Source organism: Crocodylus porosus, unplaced genomic scaffold, assembly GCF_001723895.1.
Source record: "Crocodylus porosus isolate Cpor-Errol unplaced genomic scaffold, CroPor_comp1, whole genome shotgun sequence".
NCBI lineage: Eukaryota > Metazoa > Chordata > Crocodylia > Crocodylidae > Crocodylus > Crocodylus porosus.
The window spans coordinates 19,727,594-19,750,375 of record NW_017728917.1 but is presented as its reverse complement, the minus strand read 5'-3'; the positions used below and the strand labels follow the sequence as shown (position 1 = coordinate 19,750,375).

The 22,782-nt window shown below is 46.9% G+C and overlaps 1 protein-coding gene and 1 long non-coding RNA gene across 2 annotated transcripts; both read left to right on the top strand.

The window, feature by feature from the left end:
• The first annotated feature begins 4,427 nt into the window (after window positions 1-4,427).
• On the top strand, window positions 4,428-19,048 carry LOC109311292 (cytochrome b-c1 complex subunit 1, mitochondrial). The gene is made up of 13 exons (XM_019536859.1): window positions 4,428-4,532; window positions 5,713-5,853; window positions 7,536-7,622; window positions 9,839-9,968; window positions 10,917-11,115; window positions 12,431-12,510; window positions 12,688-12,803; window positions 13,092-13,235; window positions 14,615-14,775; window positions 15,853-15,938; window positions 16,471-16,559; window positions 17,498-17,573; window positions 18,812-19,048. The coding sequence occupies exons 1-13, from the start codon at window positions 4,461-4,463 to the stop codon at window positions 18,874-18,876; spliced, it is 1,446 nt and encodes a 481-aa protein (XP_019392404.1). The 5' UTR covers window positions 4,428-4,460; the 3' UTR covers window positions 18,877-19,048.
• Window positions 13,242-14,609, top strand: LOC109311294. The gene is made up of 2 exons (XR_002101464.1): window positions 13,242-13,642; window positions 14,125-14,609. It is a non-coding gene; the product is annotated as an uncharacterized LOC109311294 (long non-coding RNA).
• Window positions 19,049-22,782: the final 3,734 nt, after the last annotated feature.

The window sequence follows — 22,782 nt, the reverse complement described above, 5'->3', positions numbered from 1 at the left end:
GCAGCAATATTTCTATTCAGGCAGTGCTGTGGGGGTCCATTGACTTCATGGCTCATTATAATGTAACTGATTTCTCCAAATCTCTCATCATTCCACAAGTGTTTAATGACCTTCTCTCCTTTTTAATGGTGTTGATGTTCCATTAATTGAATTACCCTTTCTGCTGGTAGCCATTCCTACTAATTTCTCATTTATTTCACAACCTGCACACTGTTTTAGTTCTACCTCTAAACCTTAACTCAGGTATAGTAGTATTAACTCAGGTATAGAAATGACTGACAGTGAAGGATTGGAGATGCTGTCTGTGAAGAAATCCCCCTGTATCTGCCACTCATTTGGGAGAAATCAAGTGACCCCTGTATCTCCTGGGTTTCTTCTTGGTACTGGCTGGTCAATCAGGTGACCTGGCCAGATAAAACTCCTAGGGGGAGAGGAGGGTCGCTCTCTTCCTCCAGCCAGCATTTTGAAAAGCTACAAGCAACGTGCCTCCAGGTACAACTTGGATGATTCTCTGTAAGTAAAGACCTGGAAACTAGCCAGAAGTCTAGAAATATGTATAGGCAGTCGCATCTTAAAAGGATCAGTGCATCTAATACAGGGATTTCCAACCTTTTTGAATGTGGGGCTGGATCATAAACTTTTTATCATCCAGTGTGCCAGCCAAAGGACCCCTCCCCCATTAGGAAGCTGCTGAGGAGCTGGGGAAGGGACAAGGGGTGGGAACGAAAGTAAACAGTGTTTACTTTCGTTTCCTGTCACAGCACCTCAGGCCTCAGAAAACGGCTTCACGGGCCACGTGGCAGCCCACAGGCCGTATGTTGGATAAGCCTGATCTAATATCTGCAACTTACTTTTGTTTGCTCAAAGGGTATTCTGACTTCCATATTCTACACCCACCACCAATAAAGGTATCAGGTTACAGAGTGCCTGGCTATGGAGTACTTGGGAGAGGGTAGCCTTTTGCTCTCTTTGCTTGGGTAGCAAAGCTGTGCTTGGTTTTCTATTTTCCTCTGGTATCAGATGCTATCTTTGGATGCTTTGGGCTGAAAGAAGCACCCCAAAATATTACTGTGGGCAAAGCACTCCCAAGGCTTGCAAGGTCTGTTTGCCCTGGGCTGTACAGAGCTCTACCAGAGACCAGTGCCTGTGTGGTGGCAGTGTTACCCCAGGTTTGTGGGTGTTCACCAGCTGGCAATAGGCTCCCTAGAGGAGACTCCTGAAGTGTGGTTTTGGGCCTGGCACAGTGAGGCAAGTGGTTGTGTGTAGCAGCACCCCCTACTGTGCCACCACACTGCCAAGATGCTCAAGGAGGCTAGATTTTGTTTTGTGAATCTGAATTAGAGATGTACATTTACCTATAATCACTAGGGCACTAAGGACACTATGTTTTTACCTAGTTTGTTGTGAATTTTTAAAATTTAATATAGAATCTAGGATTTCTTAGGGTGGTATTTTTACTGGACTAATTATGTAGTTGGGATAAAATTACACATGCTTTTGGATGCAAGATGTTCTTTGTCAGGTATGACAAAGAATGCCTTGCATTCGAAAGCTTAAGAGAGCACCCAAAGAAATCGTTGCCTCTCACATAATTTCCAGACTATCACAGCTACACCATCACTACACAAGACACATCATTAGACATCAGGAGGTGCTACTTCACTGTCAGGGTGGCTAGGATCTGGAACCAACTTCCAAGCGAAGTGGTGCTGGCTCCTACCTTGGGGGTCTTTAAGACAAGGCTAGACAATCACCTTCCTGGTGTTGTTTGACCCCAGTACTCTTTCCTGCCATGGCAGGGGGTCAGACTTCATGATCTGCTCAGGTCCCTTCCAACCGTACTAACTATGAAACAATCTAGCAAATCAATGCACAGTTATTTTGCTGTTTGCTTTGATCTTAAGCCAAATAATATAGTGCTGCCCCCCTAGTGTATTAGTAAAGCTTCTGGTTTCTCTTTAACTGGAGAAAAAATGTGTGTTGTGCCATATGTGATGATGTGATGTGATACCATATGTCAGAGGTTCCCAACCAGCGGGCCGTGGCCTAGTGCCAGGCTGCAAAGGGTTGGCGGTTGTGGCACTAGCCCCACTCCTGTAGGCCCCCACAGTGAGGGAGGAAGTGGAGCTGCTGGGGCCAGGACAGGTGCTGAACAGTGGGGCGGAGTGTGGGATGGAGCTGTGGCTCATCTGGAGGGGTGCAGGCAGCTCCCACCATTGCATGCACCCTGGGAAGCCATGGCAGGGAGCACATGCCCCCAGATCTGTCCATGGGGCGGGACGGGGCGTGCTGGGGGCGGTACTGGGCTCTTCCCAGTGGTGGCTGGGCAGGGTTGTGCCCAGGGCAGGTGGTGACAGTGCTGGGAGTGGGGCTACAGGAAGGGCTGCAGCCATTCCAAAATTCACTGTAGCCCCCCAGCCTTGCCTCCCAGCTCAACGCAGCTCAATACCCTCACCAGGAACAGGCCGGCACTGCTCTGGCCCCAGCCCGCTCTGCTCTGCGCGCAGATCTGGGGGCACATGCACCCAATGCCCTCCCAGGGTGCATGCAATGGTAGGAGCTGCCCCCATAACCCCCAGACAAGCTGTGGCTCTGTCCAGCACTCCACCCGGCTGTGCAGTGCCTGCCCCAGCCCCAGCAGCCCCACTCCCTCACCACGGGGCCCTACAGGAGCAGAGCTACAAGGGAGGGCTGCAGCCACTCCAGAATTTGCCATAGTACCCCCAACCCAACCTCTCAGTGCCGGTGCCGCTCACCCTCAGCACAGGCAAGCCCAGCCCAGCCCACAGCCATAGCCCACCCTGCCCTGCATGCAGATCAGGACACATGCCCCCCATGACCTCCCAGGGTGTGCGCAGTGCCAGGAGCCACCCCCACCCCTGCGCTGCTCAGCCCTGCGCCTCACCCCAGCTGGGCAGCCCCTGCCCCAGCCGCACTCACTGCGAAATGTTGGCAAGTCGAAGACTGTCTCCTGAACTACATGAGGTGGTGAGTGATGTGATTCATATTGTCAATCATATCAAAGCACATACACTAAATTCACGTTTGTCTGCATCGCTATGCAAGGATATGGGTGCTGAACACAAGCAGCTTCTCCTGCATACAGAATATCATTGGCTATCTAGAGGAAAGGCCCTGACCAGAATCTTTGAATTAAGAAAACAGTTGCAGATTTATCTTAGACAAAAAATCACCATTAGCTCTGCATTTCAATGACAAGAGCTGGCTTGCTAAACTTACTTATTTGAGCAACATATTCACGGTACTGAATAAACTCAATCTCTCGATGCAAGGGAGAATGGCATCTGTTTTTAAAATGGCAGATAAAATCACAGCCTTTAAAACCAAGCTGGAAACCTGGGGAAAACGTGGATATGGGAGTCTTTGACATGTTCCAGAATTTTGTAGATTTTTCAGAAGCTGTGGGACTTTTTGTACCAGTGGCACTGTTGTGATGACTGGAAGGCTTTCTGGCTTCACGACCAGGGTAAAAGAAGTGGCGCCTGAATGTGAGTCTACCCACTGTGCAATTCACTGCGAAAAGTTGGCGATCTGAAGACTGTCTCTTGAAGTACGTGTGTTGAGTGACACGATTCATATTGTCAATCATATCAAAGCACATGCATTGAATTCACGTTTGTCCGTATCGCTATGTGAGGATACGGGCACCGAACAATCCAAGAATCGGGAAATAGTGGATCCGCGATCCATTTCTGAATGCCTGCAAGGAGTTGTTCTGGCCACCACTTTAAGAGGATCAGTTGATTGAGCTAACATGACAAAGGACTTAAAACGTTGTTCAATGCAACCTCATCTCTATCGGCTTGGATTAAAATAAAGGGTTAATATCCAGAACTCAGCACCCTAGCTCTGAAGACCTTGCTGCCTTGTCCATCTACCTATCTACGTGAAGTGGGTTTCTCTGCAATGACAGAGGAGGTTGAACGTGAGAAACACATTGCGAGTCTCATTGTCAACCATCATACCTCAGTATTACTTGCTTGCATCTGGCGAGCAAGCCCAGGGATCCCACTGATCCTTTATTGATGATGTTCCTGATTGTTAAATAAAACAGAGATCACTCTGTTTTACACCGTGCCTTTGCCTACTGAGTTCGCTTTGTGCCATATACAGCCTCATACACACTACCTCAAGGCACCTTCCTGCTGCTGCAGGTTCCCAGGCCCTGGCCCGGCCCTGCAGCACCACCTGCTCAATCACCCCCTGCAGCCCTGCCTGTCACACCTCCCACCAGCAGGGAGCGCGCACGCGCCCACCCCAACCCACTCCTTGGCTATCTCGCACTCGTCCCTCCAGCACCTCCCTCTGCGCATGCGTACCCCTTTGCCTCGTCCTTTGTGCGTGCACCGCCCGTCTTTTGGCCCATGCGTGCTTCCCTGCCCGTGACCTTCCGGCGCATGCGCTGTTCCCTCCAGCTCGTCCGCCGCTGCAGGGACAAGATGGCGGCCTCCTCTATGTGTCGGGCCGGCTGCGCCGCGGGCCGAGCGCTCCTGCGGGGCCCCCGCTCCTCGGTGAGCGCCGCCCGCGCGGGACGGGGCCGGGGCCTGGGGTGGCGGGAGCGGATCCTGGCGGCGGGGAGCGGGTCCGAGGGGGAACGCCCGGGCCCTCGCACCGGGGGAAGGTCACGGGGTCGCTGCCCGCGGCGGTGGCCATGGAAATCCTGGTGGGGGAGAGCGGGATGAATGTTCGGCGAGAGCTCGGTGACGTCAAAAGGGGGGCGCCGCGCCTGCCTGCGTTAACGCTTTGCATGGCCGGGCAGGCTGCAAGCGCAGAGGGGCTACAGCAGTACCCTGGGGCGGGGGCTGGGGAGTGAGGGGCAGAGCCACACCTTCCCCACGCAGTACCGACCTGTCGTGCCCTGCTGTTTGCCTGCCTGTGGAGTGGGGTAGGCAGCCTGGAGATGGGTGATTGCGCCCAAAAGCTAGCAAAAAACTTTACAACTATTCAGGTGGTCTAGTAAAAGATATCACATCTGCCCAGAGAAGTGGCCTGCCTGGACACCTGTGGCCATTTCTTGCTTAAAGAAGCAACTGTTCCCAAGACGTGGCCTCCTGGGGTGTTGCGCTCCTTCCTCCTTCTCCACACCCTTCTGTCCTTTCCATCCCAGTCCTGCTGCTGCATCTGTGTGGATCTGTTTTTGGTCCCTTGCAGCCATGGGGGCAGTCATCTCTTGAACTTAGCTCCTAGCACTCAGTTGTTAGTAGCAAATCAGCTTGGCAAGAGGGTAAACCAGCCTTCAGGAAGGTGCCGTGCTTCTGCACTGCAACACCCTACCGTCTGCATCTGATGCTGCGGTATAGACGTGTGCTAAATGAGTAAAGGGACTCGTTAAGTTTGGAGCTGACCTGGAGCCAGCAGCGGGTTTCTGCTATTGGCCAGTCAGCATTTGGTTCATGATGTAGGGGTCAGCCTTGTCCAGCAAGAGCAGGGTTTGAATATGCTTCTGGGAGTCTGTTGGTTTTGTGTGTTAAGACCTGCTTGTATTAACATACAAAAGCTTTTCACCCAGAATTCTTAGTTAGGAGATGTGATAGACTTTGAATAACCTTAGGAGGAAAAACTTTGACTGTGAACCTAACAGTGCTCTAATTAACTGATTAGGCTGGGTTTATTGTGTAGTTGGGAATCTTCATGCAACTGTGTCTATATTATGCTGTGAGAGTCACAGTTTGATCATGTTTTTCTCTTTAGCCAGCCCTGTTGAGTTTGACAAGGAATCATGGTGCAGCTACCTATGCCCAGGTACTCCAAAATCTTCCAGAGACTCAGGTCACCACTCTTGACAATGGCCTCCGTGTGGCATCTGAGGAGTCCGGCCAAGCTACGTGCACGGTAATTTTTAAGGGGGAATCGGGGTTTATTTTAGGATGACTCAGTTCTGTACCAAGTTTATCGACTTCCAAAGGAGCACAGCTTTTATTTGAACCTAGATTGGCAGCAGAGATCTAGCAGGAGGTAGACTATAAGTTTAGTCTGTAATGTGCAAGTCTACCTTGCCTGACTTCAGACTAACACAGCTAGCTTCCTCTTTCGGTAAAGATATAGTCTGTCTTGTGTTGTTAGCTGTTAGGGTCACAACCTGGTCAATGGAATCAGTAGTAAAAGGTATTGATTGCTTTGCTTTGGAATGAGTCTAAAATGCTTCCAGTGATACTTTTGTGCTCTGTTTAGTTTGCTTTTTGAATGAAGATAGTTTTCGTATGAGCGGGACAGCTGTTAATTGTTGAATACAACTTGGATAAATTGAGAGAGAAGATTATCCAAAGTTACTAGATGCATGCCATAAATAAAGTAATCTTTTCAACCTATGATGCAAAATATTTGTCCCCATGTGAGACAGGAAATGTTGCCCATGAGAGCATCTGGTCTTGTTTTTAGTTCTGGAAAATTAAGAAGCTAAAACTGAAGCTGATTAGGAGAGCAAAGCATGTCATTGCCTGCAGATATGGTACTCAGAGATGCAGGGCAGAAAATTTTCCAGTGCTTTATTTTTCCATGGGAAATTTCCATTTCTAAAAATTCATTCTTTCATAAAATTCATTGGTAACAATTAATGGATGCCAGTAAAATGTTAGGCAAGTTTGAGTTTCGGAGTTGTAATTAATATTTTTCAGGTGATCATCCCTGGGAAGCATGTGAGAGAGTACATATATGTTTTATTGATTTGTAAACAGGAGGGTAAATACACTCACATAATAATCCAAAACAAAAATCAAGGGATGAATTCACCTAATTGGCTGTGCGGGTCAAATCAAAACCAAATGCATGCACTGCTAAGCTTATTTCTATTTCTCAAAATCTCTTGCTTCTGTCCAATTCTACAGAAGCACAATTAGTGAAGAAGATGTAGTGTGATGATAAGTTACCCTTGCGCATAGACTCATTGATGAAACTATCCTTTAGCGAAAAAGAATATGGTTCAGGTATGCCTTGATCTGATTCTAAAATGGAACTAATAAGTAGTGCAAGTGATTCTACAGATAGTGACAGTAAAACTGGAGGTGCTGCAAGGACCTCGGTGGAAGAAAGTTAAGTTTTGTTGAAGTAGATGAGTGGACAGCCACTGCATATCAAAGCTTTGAATTTGTTTGAATGTAACATTTAAACCATATTAAGTGTGCTACATTTAATTTTTTTCCTAATCAAATATTTCAGTTCAAGTATTGGGACTATTGAGACATAAAAAAGCACCTCCGTGTTAATTTTAGTTTTGTTTACTAAATATAAGTCAACTAAACATGCTGAATCAGATCATTCTCTATTTAGAGCATTGGAAAATTTTCCAATTCAAAATTTTTCAGAAAACCCGCATCTGATGGTACTTGCTCAGCATTGTTTCTCATAAGACACTGAAGGTTGGGGCCACAGATAGAGACCTTTATATGCTTATGTTATGCTCTTGCCAGTGGGTGTGCATATGTGACCCCCCCCCCCCCCAAAAAAAAAAGAAAAAAGAAGTAGGAAGCTTATGAATTTTTGCTTGCGTTATTTACTTGGAGCATCTCTCTTCTCAGGTGGGCTTGTGGATCCAGGTAGGGAGCCGCTATGAAAATGAAAAGAACAATGGAGCAGGCTACTTTGTGGAACATCTGGCATTCAAGGTGAGATTGTAACTGGAGCTGGGAACTGCCATGGGACTTGGCGTAAGACAGCTACTTATATATAACACTCGGGTTTTTGGAGCCCCACAACTCTTGATTTTTTTTTTTTTTTCCTCTTTATTCACTTTGTTGTCTCATGTTTCAGTGGGTCAAGACTGTGATAAGGAACTGGATTTTTCTGTCTACAGCAGCGGTTGTCAGCCAGGGGTGTGAGTACCCCTAGGGGTATGTGGAAAAGTCCTAGGGGTGCATGCGGCCAGGCGGGGACAGAGCACTGCCAACCATCACCCCATGCTGCTGCCTCCCAGGAACGGGGCTGGGGGAGGGACGAGGGGAGTGGTGCCCCTCTGTGGGCTGCACAGGTGCCTGCTGGGGTGGTGGGGGCTCGCATGTGGTGGCTACTGCTGCCATCCACCACCCTGCACTGCCGCCAAACACCGCTTTCCCACAGCCGGTTGCACACACGGCTCTGCGGGCTGCTGACAGGCAGCACACAATTGGCCGGGTGCGAGGCCCATCAGCAGTCTGCAGAGCCACATGTGCAACCAGCTATGTGAAAGCAGGACGGTGGGTGGTGGTGGCAGCGCAGCGGGGTGGATGGTAGTAGTGGCTGCTGTGTGAAAGCCCCCTGCTCCATGTCTGGCCACCACCACCAGAAGGCTGAAAACCCCTGACCTACAGTTTCTGAGCACCAGAATATGCACACACATCTTTGTTCTCTTGCTGTCTTACACAACCTTTGGTTGTGTGAACAGGAAATGGTTCTATAGAGAACTTAGTAAGGTGGCATCCCAACCTTGATTCAGGTCTCTGGCTCTATTGTGATGTATATGAAAACAAACTATCCTAGGTTTTCGGAAGGAAAGTAAAAGTTGAGGCGATCCCATGTTAGCGCGTATTTGCAGATAAAGTGTTTTGAAGTCTTTGTACTGACTTGATTCCTTGCAAGGGCGGAGTTTAGACCAATGGCTTTTGTCATTGCTTGTGGGATTCATGTGCATAACTTGTCAGAATGTTTCACATGTTGGTTGTGGGGTTGTACAGTTATCTTTGAGATTAGAGCTCCTAGTCATTGCCATGACAGTTAGGGACTCCAGTAAATATAAGATAAGGGTGCAGCACCCTGACAGTTGCACAGAAGAACTGCTCTGGAAATTCCAGAATATTTTGAATGACACTGCTTTAGCCTACTTCAACAAAAGTCTCTTCATCTTTTAAGAGAACATATTTGTTTGACTGAGATACCAGTCCCTTTATCTTTTTATGGACATAAAGATGGCTAAAAAGATTCTGTGGTTTACTCTGATATGTAATTCAGGACAAAGGAAGCACTGCTTAGCATTTGAGAACTTGAGGGGCTAGAGACTTGCTTCTGATCTCAACATTTATTTACACAAGAGAAACCTGCATGAAAATATGTATTTATACTTATCCAACATGAAAAGAACAAGGCTGCTAAAAGAATGGCCATGTATGGCTGAGTTTCTAGCCTTTCTAAAGAGGCAGCCTTCTGCTGAACAACACTTGCTGTAATGCAGATGCATCTGCTGAGTAGTACGAGCACAGGACAGAAAAGGACCTCATGGATTATCTAGCTCTGTCTCCTACCATTGCAGGTAACGCCATTGTATAATCCCTTTGATAACCTGTCAAACTCCATCTCAATCTAGATGGTATTTTGCCCCCGTGCCCTGTCAGAAGACTCTTCCAGAGCATCCTTGCTGTGGCTAGAAACCATCTAATTTCCAGCATAAATTTATGGCCAGTTCATACCCATGCTGCCTTGTGTCAACATTGTCCTCCAATGTACATATCTCTTTCCCAACTAATAGACAGCAGTTATCCTCCGGCTTTTGTTTTGCAAGACCAAGCAAGCCCGTTATAAAGTCTCCATTCCCATGATCAACCTAGTAATCTCTGTGCCCCAGTCCAGTTTGAATTCACTTTTCTTGCATCTGAGTGACTGGAACTGTATTGCGGTGGTCCTGAGGTCAGCACACTCTCTAGTATAGTGGTATTCCTACTTCCGTACCTTTTACTGGAAACAGTTCAACTGGTGAGCAGTCCTGTGATACGTTTTAGTGCTCTAGTTCCTTTTAAAAACTGGGAACTTAACTGCATGAATGCTATTGATGTAGTGTTTAGTTTGCTAACAGAGGTTGCAAAATCTAGCTAGTTTTCATTGCATGTATCTGGTTTTTTTGTTTACTTTTTAGGGCACAAAGAAACGTCCTTGTGCCACCTTTGAAAAAGAAGTGGAAAGCATAGGAGCCCACCTCAATGGGTACACCTCTCGGGAGCAGACAGCCTACTTCATAAAAGCTTTATCCAAGGACCTACCCAAAGGTGGTGTTACTGTGGGACTGTTCTCTCTGACTTAAAGCCTGAGGTCAAAGAAAATGTTCTCTTCTGTATTTCTCTAAAAAGTCTGTGGGTACAGCTGCAGTTCAGATAGTGGTTAGGTGGTCTGGGCACATACACATTCTTATAGGTCATTGGAAAGTGCATACCCACCTAATGGTGACCCTAGTCTTCAGCTTCATTTTCTCCTACAATTATCCTTTGTAGTCTATTCTCCTGCCATTCAGTATTGGGTATTAATAATGCCAGTGGAAGGATGTCAGTTGTCCTTTGCAATATTGTGGAATTGGGAAGATGAGTACTATTGAGCCATTAATACTTTGAGTCAGAAATGTACAATACAGCTCTTCTGGGTTCTGTTTGCAATGTAGCTTTAAGCTCTGTGCTGTCATGAACAGACTTAGGTTTGCTTTTTCCTACTAGTGTGAGAATCCATAGCCCTGACTGTAACCAAATATCGTTGTAATGAACTCTACAAGTGCTATCCATATTACTGCCAATATGCCTTGCCTTTAATATGTGCCTCCCTACCCCACCCATCCTGCAAGTGCACTCACCAAGCTGTGGTGCTCTTCTTGTCCCTGCTTGGCAGACGCAGTATTTTGCACCAGACTTTGAGAGTGACTTGTAACGTGGCAAAGTTTATGAGTTGAAAGTATTACAGTTTGTCTTGAAGACAGTAGACAAAGACTTGACCCTATGTAACTAGATACTGCACAAGCCCTTTGTGTCCCACTGAACTTCTCCCACTGCTGTTTTCCAGTCTCTCTACCTTCCTGGGCCCCAGGGTCCCATTAGAACATTCTTGTGTGCCAGTTCTTCCTTCAAATTCTGAGCTGTCCTCAGTTTCCTGTCGTGGTTTCTGTTGCATTATGTTGTGGCCAGGTTAAGGGATTGCTAACATTGATCCTTTTGTGTATGTGCTTGTTGCAGCTGTTGAGATTCTGGCCGATGTTGTGCAGAACTGTGGTTTGGAGGCTTCACAGATTGAGAAGGAGCGAAACACCATCCTTCAGGAGATGCAGGAAATTGACACCAACTTGACAGATGTTGTGTTTGATTACCTTCATGCCACTGCTTACCAAGGGACTCCATTGGCTCACACTGTTGAGGGAACCACCGAGAACATAAAGTGAGCAACACATGCAAACAGTTTCAGGTTGGGGTACAATATACGCCTTGAAGTAATTGGGTTTTTTTTCCACTGTTGGACTGAAGTTGGGAGGCTAAGCAGTTTCTTTTGGGTGTATATCACTGAACTAAATGAGAGAGGAAGTGTACAACATCAGCTACATGGAGCTGTGTACTGAGAGAATGAAAAGATCTTTATTGGCAACAGTGTGCCTGTGACAGACCTGTATACAAGGGAGCCTCCTTGTGCCTTTTGTCCAAGGTGGACAGTGCTGTGCGCTTAACTGATATCTTCATCATGGATGTGTTTTAACTTGAGTCCATGCTTCCCACTGCCTACAAAAGCTGGACTTTCAGGTACTGGCAGCTGACACCTTGTAGCCTCAAGGTAGGCTTGGCACAAACTTCTCTTGAGTATTCCCAACACTGTGCATTAGGCCTCAGTGAGATGGAAGCCTGCTAAGAGAGGAGTGTGTTCCATGCTCATTTAATTTGGTCTCTCTAGTAGTGACCCTGAACTGGCACTTAACAATTAGCAAGTACAGGGGTCAATAACATACAGCCCATGAGCCAGATCCATGCTGGGGCTGGGCAGTGAGGTGCTGCATCTGTTTTGCTGCTGCTCCTCTTCCCCAGCTTCAGTACAGGCACACTGTGGGCTCATGGGGATCTGAGCTGGGGCTGTCCAGCTTCCAGTGGCACCTGTGCTGCAGCTGGGAGGGGTGGAGTGGGGGAAGGAAGGCAGGGAGAAGGGGAAGCAGAAGCAGCATAGATGCAGCTTCCTGTTTCCTAGCCCTCCCTCCATTTCCCAATAGCTAGAAGCTGCACTTGTGCCTAAGCTGGGGGCTGGGAGAAGCAGTGGAGGCACAGATGCAGCTCCCAGTTGCCTGGCCTCAGCACAGGCAGAAGCAACCCCTATCCCTGCTGCAGGCACACTGCTGAAGCTACCTGGTCCACACCAAACCAGGGTTGGGTTCTGTCGTGTGACTCATAAAGGTTGTCAGCCACTGGATGAATGGATGGAGACTTCCATTTTTCTTCACACAGGGTACTGAGAAGCCATCTGTGAGTGACTTCTGACACCGATCTGGTCTACATTTGATGTTTAACGTCTAGCTTCTTAATTCAGCATCCTATTCTGGTCCTGAGGGTTATGGCATGGGAGAAGATTAGTCAGTGCAAACAGATTTCTGGAAAGGATTGTTCTATAACCAAGAAAGTTGGGGGGGGAGTTTGCTTGATTGCCCCCACCTCTCATCCACCATCATCCCTATCCCCTGGGCTGCTGGAATATGAAAATTTTGTGTGTTCTTTAGGTCTCTGACTCGTGCAGATCTAACTAGCTACATTGACACTCACTATAAGGCTCCTCGCATGGTCCTGGCAGCTGCTGGAGGTAAGCCCCCATTTCCTGTTCTTCTCAGGAGCCGTGGTACTGCCAGTGCTAAGCTTTTGCTGTGGTATGGAGCTCTGGGTTGCTTATAAAGCACATAAAAGCAGTGTATTTTTTTCCCTTAATTTGGAGAGCTATGCAGCTTTATGGATCTCTTATTCTGTCTCTTCTGCTTGCCAGGTGTTTCTCACACAGAGCTGGTAGACCTTGCTAGGCAGCATTTAAGTGGAATTTCCTATGAATACAAGGAGGATACAGTCCCTATCCTATCACCTTGCCGCTTCACAGGGAGTGACGTAAGTTCTTTGTGGCTCAATCTAAAGTACACATTTACAAAATTGGCCGCTAGCTGTTGTATGAGCAGGTGGCACCTCAGTGTGGGGCTGCAGTATGCTGGGCTGGCCAAATATGGTGATTTTAGATGTAGCCACAATTCATTAAAAATGGAGGCTGTCACTTGCATCAGCCTCCTAACAGAGACTTGAACCTGTGGTGTCTTGTCCCTTAACTTAGAAGCCATGCTTCACATCAGACTGCAGGGAAGTCTTTGCTTATCCTGATCTGGATCCCCTGATCCCTTGCAGGTCCGTGTCAGAGATGATGATGTTCCCCTGGCTCACGTAGCTTTTGCAGTGGAGGGCCCTGGATGGGCTAGTCCTGACAATATTGCCCTCCTTCTAGCTAATTGTATCATTGGACGCTATGACCGTACCTTTGGAGGTGGCAAGGTAAGAAATTTGGCAGTGCAGCAGGGGAGTTTGGACAGTCCATTTTACTACAGGGTTTGGGCAGAATTACTCTAGGGAGTATTCCCAGGAATATCTGAGGAAATGCCAGATATTGTGTGGGTTGCATTCCGATTCTGAGATTTTTTTTGCGAAATAGACCTTGTACTCATGAATGCAAAGTGTAGGACTTGGTGCAAATAAAGTTGACCTGGAATGGTTCTTGTACTCTGTGGGATGCGTCAAGAAGGCATTGCAGACATGCTGTAGGCACAGCTGTTATGAGCCGGTCTCAGAGCATTTTTGTGATGTGTACCAGCAGGTTTTGGCGAGGGTGCCCAGCAGGGTCCTTCCACACCAGAGAATCCCTTGTCTGTGGAGCAGAGACAAAATGATCTCCATTAATGGAGGTTGAAGTAGATTTATCCAGGCCCCTCTAACTTGACTACAAATTTATCCAGGCCTTTATCCGACTATAGATTTATCCAGGCCTCTAATTTAACTAAGGAAAGAGAGTGAAGAAAAAAAATGGTCTTGCTTTGTATTTCAAAATGTTTTAAGAGAAGAAACACTCTTCTGCTTACTATGACTCCATGCACAGTTCTTTTGGAACAAATGCTCTTCCTTTCCTAAATATAAAAAAGGTGATAACAGTTTTCAAAACAAAACGTGTTGCTGAGCAAGCAATTGTTACGATTTACCCCTGACTTCCTTTTCAAGGATGCTTTGTTTAAACAATTTTAGGTATAAAAAGGCATGTTAACTTGTAGCGGGGGGGAGTTCTGTTAGATCTCCTCCCTATGATCGTATGGTATAGTCGCCAATAAACCCAGACTGAGTCTGTGAATTCTAATACCAAACACAACGCAAAGTTTGATTTCTTCCACAGGAGATAGTGAAGAAAAGCCAGCTAATGTGTATCCTTATGATTCAGTCATGCCTTGAAATAAAAATGCCCTGAGAACTTGTTTTTAAACCCCAGGCTGTAGCTCTCATCTCTGTAAAGAATCCTTCTTCCTTTGCACACCCACTGACCCAAATTCAAGGCCACTTCCCATGAATCTCCCACCTGGCTTATGGTGCTCTTCATAAACAGTAGTTGGTACCAGCTTCTCAGTCAATTCCTGTGAAGGGAAAGGAGGTTTGGGATGTGATGCCTTCAAGAAGGCTGCATCCTATGCTTTTTTCACCTTAATGATGGTTGTTGCCCCCTGGGGTGACAACCTTGAGAACCTTTCTGAGTCAAGCTGTCCCTTGGAACCTTTTTATACACTGTGGCTCGTTTGTTTTCTTGGTGCTGTACCCACTCTGTGGGAGGGAATTGGGAGCTGGTTTTGGCACTGTGAGAGCCTGAATGGCTGACAGTGTTAATTTCCTTGCAGAATCAATCCAGCAGGCTGGCTACGTACGCAGTGGAGGGTGAGCTCTGCCATAGCTTCCAGAGTTTCAACACCTGCTATTCAGACACAAGTCTCTTTGGCATATATTTTGTTAGTGACCGCATGAAATTAGATGATATGATGCTTTTTTGTCAGAGCGAATGGTGAGTGTAACTTGGTCAAGACTTTCTGCATGGGGTCAGTCCCACTCATGGGCTTAGAGGTGGTAGAGGTTCCTTGGGTCCTTGCGAATCCAAACCCACATGGGTGTCTTGATAAAATCTGGACCATGGGTTATCTAGCCCTAGTGGCAGGACTTGAAGTGTTTGCTCAGGGAACCAGAAGCCTGGTCTTGATTTCCTGTTAAATTATTCTTTTGCTTATTTTGCCCTCACTTCACTGAATGTTGGCTGTGGTCTCTCTCTATTCCAGTGTACTGCTAGTCAGCCTAACATCTTATTTCCTTTGGGGTGACAAAGCACAAACTCACAAATGATCTGATGGATATTACTCTTCCACTGCTTGTTACACTTGGAAAATTAAGCAGGAGGTCGTTCTGAATTCAGATTTACCAGTCAGAAAACAAAACACCCAGGTATAGGAAACCACTCAGTGCCAGGTCTGGAAGGGTTTTGGCACGTTGTTTGGCTCATTTTTTTTCTCAGAATATATTTATCTCCTACTAGTGCCTTGATTTTTTTTCAGATGGGACTAGAGACCCTCTAGGCTGCATACCATACAAATTGAGCAAGAACCAGTCCCTGTTCCAGAGCTTACTTTTGGGTTGGGAGAAAGAACACGTGCCCTAAAAAACTGCATGGGAATGTCAGCAATTGGAATCCTTTGGCATTTTCAGCTCTGTATCTGGCTGCTAGGGGTTTTATAAGGTGCTTGGGCAATCAACTGGTGGGAAGCCTTTGTAGTTGTGACTCCAACCTGAAAAGTGTTAGCTGATGCTTCACTCCCCACCTCTACCCCCTGTAAGCTCTTCTGGGTCTCTGGGCTCTTCAGTGTAATAGAGGGTACTGAAAACTAAGACAAGCTAGTGAATGCTTGTCTTCATCACAAGTCCAAATGTCCAGATTGGAGGTCCCAAGGGAAAGAATGGGATTTAATAAATCGCTTCTCGGCCTCATGAAGGCTCGGATCAAGTGTGAATCTTGTCTGTAGACCGGGGTTTCAGTTCTCATGACTATTAGGAGGTCTCTGAGAGCCCCCCGTTTGCTCTTTCTCCCGTTCAGGATGCGTTTGTGCACTAGTACAACAGACTCGGAGCTGAGGAGAGCTAAGAACATCCTTCGTAATGCCTTGGTGGCTCAGCTGAATGGTATGTTCTGTGCCAGGGCACTGCTATTTTTTTTATCTCTTAAACGGCTCTGAGTGTGGTCTTCTTGAAATTGGGGAACCGTGGCAGGTGTTGTGCAAGGCTCCTCTCCATCCTGACCCACAGTGTATGCGGTTGTTCCTGTCTTAACGAAGCACCTGAGTCCTAGCCTGTAGGCCTTCATGCTGTCCATGCATATGTTGACCTCTCCTAAGCGGACTGCCAGTGAAGCTGTCTTGTGAGGCCTGCCAAAGGGAAGACTGAGATCAGACAGATTTTACTTATTATCCAAGCCATCTGTTAGTTAGGGGCGTCAGCAGTATAAGTATTAAGGCATATATCAGCTCCCTAGTAGGAGATACCTGGAATGGCCATCTGAAGGAGAACATGGGCTCTCACGTTACTGGATGTCAACTAATGCTTTGGTTGGTGTAGTCCTCCTCTAGACTGATAGCTAGGCTGTGAAATGCTGGAAGGCTTTGGAATGCCTTGCTCAGTGTTAAGGCCTTCCCTAACAAACCTGCATGTCTCTTAGGTACCACTCCGATGTGTGAGAACATAGGGAGCCATCTCTTGAACTATGGACGCCGTATACCTTTGGCAGAGTGGGATGCCGAAATTGCTGTATGTATCAGTCTGTCTTGTCAGTTTGTCTGTTCTCCTTGGATCCCTTGAGCTTTCCCCAGTTGCCTGTGTTTCTGGGCACATTGCTTACATCTGTTTTAGTAGAGCTGTTTAACTCTGGCTCTGCCTTTGGCTCATAAGATTAGTCAACTGTAATAAGTATGTTGGAAATGTCAAAGACAGAGCCATGAACATGCCTTTGTTTTAATTTTTGTACCTTCTCCCTGTACCCTATGGCTGACTGGTTCAGTTTTTGTAGGGTAGTGGTACAACATAGGGCTATGGCAAGTGACTTGAGTATCTGTGGTTAGAGTGATTGGAGCTCATTTGAGTGAAACTGCTTCTCAGGAGATGGCCAGCAGCAAAGATCTCACTGGATTATATATTGGCAAGACATCTTTTCTAGTCAGCAGCCTGAACTAAAAATGGCTTGCGTGAGACTCCAGACAAAATAGTGTACTGGCCAAGAGAGAGAGGGGAAGGGATCTTGGTATTTCTCTGTTGCACTGAACCTTCTGACCAAGGACAGCTGGGTCATCATGAGGAAATCATAGAATAGAAGACCGGAAAGGGACCAATAAGATCATAAAGTCCAGTCTCCTGCCATGGGCAGGAGGTAATTGGGCTCAAATGAGCTCAACAAGCTGCTTGTCCAAAATCAGTCCTCCTCCAAAATCAGTCCTTTTGGCTCCTGGTCACTTCCAGTGTTTCTCAAATTTCTGCTGTCAGCTGTGATAATAGGGTGAAATTTCACTACAGCCATATAGAGGCTTAATTTCACAGCCCTGTATGTGTACAGTTTATAGTGTGGGCAGCATTATAGACTGGCATCTATATCTGCCAAAGGGAATGTTTTTAAATGGGAAGCTGTCCTGCACATAGTTAAATCCTATTGTCACCAGTTAGAATCTGCTCTTAGAACTGTCTCTCTCCACTAGGCTGTGGATGCTGCAACGCTGAGTGAGGTCTGCAGCAAATACATTTACGACAAATGCCCGGCAGTGGCAGCAATCGGTGAGTGACCTGGGGGTAGGCATGAAACGGTTTTGAGGTGTCGGAAAAGTAGCTAACTGGGATGGGTCATTGTATTAAGGGCATAAGCAGCTTCCTGTAGAAGGTATCATGGAGAATGTTCTCATCTCCTTGCTTAGCTGTGCCAGTATCTTCCCGAGCATCTGCCTTGCCTTGCTGCAGCATATCTGATGCACAGTGTTCAATGGGATCAGAAAATTCACAGGCTCAGGTGCTAATACAATGGCTCTTAGCTGCTCCCACCGTGTTACAGGCTGGGGAGATGTGATTAACAATGGTGCTCCCATCTGGGTAGGGCTGCGGTGGTGCCTGCCAAATGTTTCCTCATCTGGGGGTCAAATCAGGTGATGTCTGAAGAAATAAGTGGGATAAACACCTTGTGCTGCTCCGGCATGTCTGTCTGGCCAAAGAGAAGTTCCTGTGGAAGAACCTGCCAGTGCAGCTCCGCTCCCTCTGTTCCACACAGCTCTCTCCGGAGCAAAGCCACTGGAAAAAGGGGTTTTCCAGACAACTGACAAGTTGGCACAAAACATCATCCAGTTATTGTCTGGAGGCTTATGCTTTATCCTGTTACTGGATTGTTTTTTCAGGTGAAGACTTGAATCTATTTGGCATGTTACAGCAGTGTAATGCAGCAGCAGCTGATGTTTAGTAGTTAATAATGGTTCATAATGCCGCTTGGGGAAGAACATCCATCGCCCTCTGCAGAGCAGGTTTCACATTATACAGTGTGTCTTATAAAGTCTTTGTGTAATTTTAAACTTTAATGACTTTGGATGTACACATGATGGAAGCAAACTGTAAATGGCAATTGAAAGCATAATTCATTGTTTTAACACAATACAGCTCAAATTCTGGACTTTAACATAGCCGCCATCTTTTGTGATACATTGGTTCAGTCCAATTTTCTAACTCGTCAAAACCATTTTCCAGTTGCTGCTGAGTGATTTCACAAATTGCATTTGTGAACCTTACCTTATGTATGGCTTGCACTATGCTAAAAAAAGTAATAAATTATGCTTTCAGTTGCTGTTTACAATTTACTTTTATCATGTGTATAAACCAAAATTAAAGTTTAAACTTGCTCAAGGCCTTTATAAATACCCTGAATTTGAGCTGCTTCCTGTATCTGCTGTAACATCGTGTCAGCACAGTAGAACTGAGATGCTGATGTGGATCTCGCTGTGTCTCAAGTGACTGATTTTGTTCTGCCTGCTCAGGTCCTGTTGAACAGCTGCCTGACTACAACCGTATCCGCAGCAGCATGTACTGGGTCCGTGTATAGGCTGCCTCCCCCACAAAGAACGGTAATAGAGATCCAGTGGGCTACGAAGTGGCTCTAAGGGTTGTGCCTGTGGCAGAGTGGCTGTTGCTAAAGTTGGTGTGGAAGCACTCGTCTCCTCAGCTGTGTTCAAACCTGTAATAAAAAGAGTAAAATAAATGTGATATAAAAGGAATTGACTCTCCTGAGTGTTCATGGCAGTGCCTCTGAGCTGGGATGGAAGCCATTCAATTTAGGCAGAAGGGGTATCTCCATATTGATGATACTAGGCTTATGTGAGCACCAGTGAGTTTGCTGCTGAAGTAGCAGAGCTCCAGTGGGCGATGCAGAGATTTGTGATGTCCTGAGTTAATACATAGCTTTTTTGCAGGCCTGTAAATGTGAGATCAGAAGAACAGGGCAGTTGTAGGTCTGGGTCTATGCATAGGCCATGGCCATGGAGAAGTCTCCTTCTGAGCTTTGAGTATTTGGCCAGTCCCGGCAAACTGTTGTGGATTTCCTTCTTCCCTTCTAAGACAACCTGAAGAGGATTTCACTTTCTTAGTTGTGAGCTACTCCTGTTGTCCCATTCAGTTACTTCTACAGTCTGGTGGACCAGGCTGTTTTCCTCCCATTTATGGCTCCAGCTCAGAAAAGAAGGATGACCGTCTCCAAGGAGTTTTAATGCTAGAAGACTGACTTTTAGAACGGTTAGAAACAGAATAGTCTTTATTTGCACTGTTCTGCTAGGCCCGTAGACAAAAGGATTGCTTTAGTATTTGCCCTCTTTGTCCTTTGCATAGAGAGGGCTAGAATTAGAAAGTGGCTGCTTTTGGCAGGCACTCAGCAAGCCACTGGCTGCAGCTGAGAGCACTAGGGGAAAAGGTTACAGAGCCCCAGTGAGATAGGCAGGAGCTCTTCAGCACCATGTTAGCATTGTGCTCTGTGGTTCAGCTTCACTAACTTGCACTTCTCTCACTCTGCCCTGAGGCATGTACAAAGTCACTTAAGCAGACAACTTGGCACAGGGAAGACACTGAAATTGTGGCTTGTTTCTATCTGTATTCAGAGCAATAGATCAGTCTAGAGGGCTTCAGTTACCTGAGGGCTGCATTCACAGCTCCAGCTTTCTTGCTACCGAGTACTCCCCTACCTCTTCACCCTCTTACTGCCTAGCAGCATACCATCCCATTCCCTTGGATTGTGGCTTGTGGCTGCTGACTGTACTATGCCAGATTTTGTCTTCACCTCAGCTTTTTGACCTGTCAGCTGCAGTATGGTTCCTAGTGGACAAGTGTCCTCATCGGACAAAGCCCCAAGACAGCAATCTGTCCTCTTTTGGTGACAGCCATGAAAGCCAAGGGGCAGACACCTGGGCAGCATGGAAGAAGCTTGCCCTGCTGTCTGTGCTATGCTTCCTGTGCTCAAGGACTTTTATAATCTTGGTTGTCAATCCAATGCGTTCCCCAGCAGGAAATTACTGGGTCATGTTTGAAAACTGCATCTCACAGCCAAACCCAGGGTGTGCTTTTATAGAAGTGTTGACAGGGGCTTCCCACAAGGTGGCACTAGGTCATCACATCTCCATTTTTTAGATTCCAATATAGTCTTGTTCATTGGATAATTATCCTTGGGATTCTCATTTAACTTCCAGACATCTGCCCTGACAAGTGGACTTTAAAAATAACCTAAATGTTTCCAAGAATTAGTCATATAACTTGAGACGGCTCCAGCCAGTGAAGCTGTTTGCATGGAATCCAGATCCCAAATGACAGAGCTGTTGTGTCTGAACCCTTGGCACAAGGTAGGCAAGTTTGAAACTGTTAAATCGCCCTAATGCTGTTTGAATTAAAACTGGTGTGCATTGCAAGCTCTGGCTCATTCTGTACCCATCAAGGGCCAAGGAACTAAGAACGAGCTCATTTTTGCCTGAAAGGCTGTGGAACCAATAAAGGTTCCCACCTTAGTTTGTGGTTGCAATTAGACCCTGATTCTCTTTGAGAAAATTACAGTAATGGAAAGCAACAAAGAGCTCATTGCCTTATAGTCTTATGCTTCCAATGAACCTGGGGGTGGGGTAGTGAGAGGGGGAGAGTGCTGAGGCAGGCTGGTGTTGCTTACAAAGCCCTTTGGGTGATGGTTTCCTCCACTGGAACAGCCTTCTCAGAAGTGAAGGTCATCCTTACACAACAAGCCATGTTCTCTGGGGTGGCAGACTCCCAGCCTGCTCTGTAGGGCTTGTCTTCTGAACACAGAACCTATGAATACAAGAACTACTGTTTACCAGGTCAGAGCCCAGGTCCATCTGCCCAGTCTCTTGCGTCACAGTAGCAGAGGAAAGGGAGAGTGAACTGGGGGTAACAAAGTTATTTTCCCTGGTTCCTTTCACTTGCAGCCTTCAGCATTTAAGGTCTAGGAAGCTTCAATTCAGATGCTGTACCCCTGACTCCTGTACTCAATAGCTTCTGAGGTCCCTTTCCTCTAAGAATGTGTCCAATCCCTTATTGAATCTGGCTCAACTGTCAGCGCCCACAGCAACTGGTGCCAGCGAGTCCCATGCTTCAATGATATGCTGGGTAAAAAAGAACTGACCTGTTTTAGCTCTAGCAGCCCGTAACTCAGAGCACCTTGCTGGTATTGCTCTGGGTTAGGGCTGTGGCCCTGTCCCTGAATCCAGCCAAGAGGTAACAGCTGTCTACCTCCAGTTGATTTATGTGCCACCACATGGTATTCCTCTGAAGCTCGTAGTCCATGCAGGGATCTGAACTTCTCTGATCCCCCTGGTTTAGAAACCACCACAGAGACCGATTGCCATAAACAGAGCTTAGTCTGGTGTTCTGTGGCTGCAGGAGCTGGTAAGTTATGTTTGACTTGGCATGTTTTAATGGTCATAGACACCTCTTTGCTGCTGTTGAGGCCGAGGAGTTTGGCAGGTTCTGCCCTGAGGTTCTGCTAGGATCTCACCATTGTGAAGCTCAGTGCTTTCAGAAGTGCTGGGAGGGGGCAGAGCAGCCCAGCTGTAAGACTGATTACCTATCTTCCTCATCCTTCTCTTTCTCCTTGGTGGTAGGTCTCATATTCCCAACAAGGCTGGATACCTGTGGAGAGTCCAGTGGTGGGTGTGTAAAGTTTTTACCATCTAATTTACAATGGATTGTTGCTCCTTCTTCAAGGGGCATGAGAATCCTGAGCTGCCGTCAGTAGGTTGCTGAGTCATCAGGTACTTGGCATCTGGATTTTTTAGTGAGAAGGGAGATGAAACTGAACTAGTTGGCAGGGTCCCCGCTGCTGCTCAACGAGCTACTGAACTCTGTTCCCTGCTGCTCCACTAGTGCAGCCTCAATCTATGAGAGTCCAGGTTTGGAGGAGCCTCATTTAACAAAGGAAGCTGGAAAATGTGGGCCTTGTTTGAGAGAAGGGATGCAAGAGTAAGCTGCAATATCCAGTGTGGATCAGCAGCAGTGGGGAGGGAAGGCAGGGCTTGAGCAGGGAAGGGGGCTGGTCTGTGGAGCAGGGCACTGCTAGTCCATAGCTGTTCAAAGAAGCTGTATGTGGCTACTGGAGGTGTGGGATGCGTCCTCAGCCCATGTAACTGGTTACAGCTTCATTGGAGCTGTGACTACTGCCTGGGATAGACCCCTGGTGAGCAAGGCCAGGACAGAGGATGGTGGAAGCCCTTGCCTGCTAAGAGCCCTCTAGCCTCAGCTGAGCATTTCTGCATAAAGGGCTCATAGCAGCAATAACCATAAAGCAGGAGCCGACATGGTGGTGGGAGGGGCAGCTGGGCAGGGACATTCTGCCTTAACATAAGCAGCTCTTTTGATCCCTGAGCCGCCTGTTTGCAAATTCTGTCTCCTGCCAAGTGATGGTTCCTTGCAGCCAATTCTTGGTAATTGCCTCACCTGAAATAAATTATCCCCCTTTGGAAAG

Coding starts and splice junctions, on each gene's coding strand:
- LOC109311292 (XM_019536859.1), top strand. CDS start 4,461: ATGGCGGCCTCCTCTATGTGTCGGGCCGGCTGCGCCGCGGGCCGAGCG. Junction 7,623..9,838: donor TGGAACATCTGGCATTCAAG/GTGAGATTGTAA, acceptor TTTACTTTTTAG/GGCACAAAGAAACGTCCTTG. Junction 13,236..14,614: donor GTACCTTTGGAGGTGGCAAG/GTAAGAAATTTG, acceptor ATTTCCTTGCAG/AATCAATCCAGCAGGCTGGC.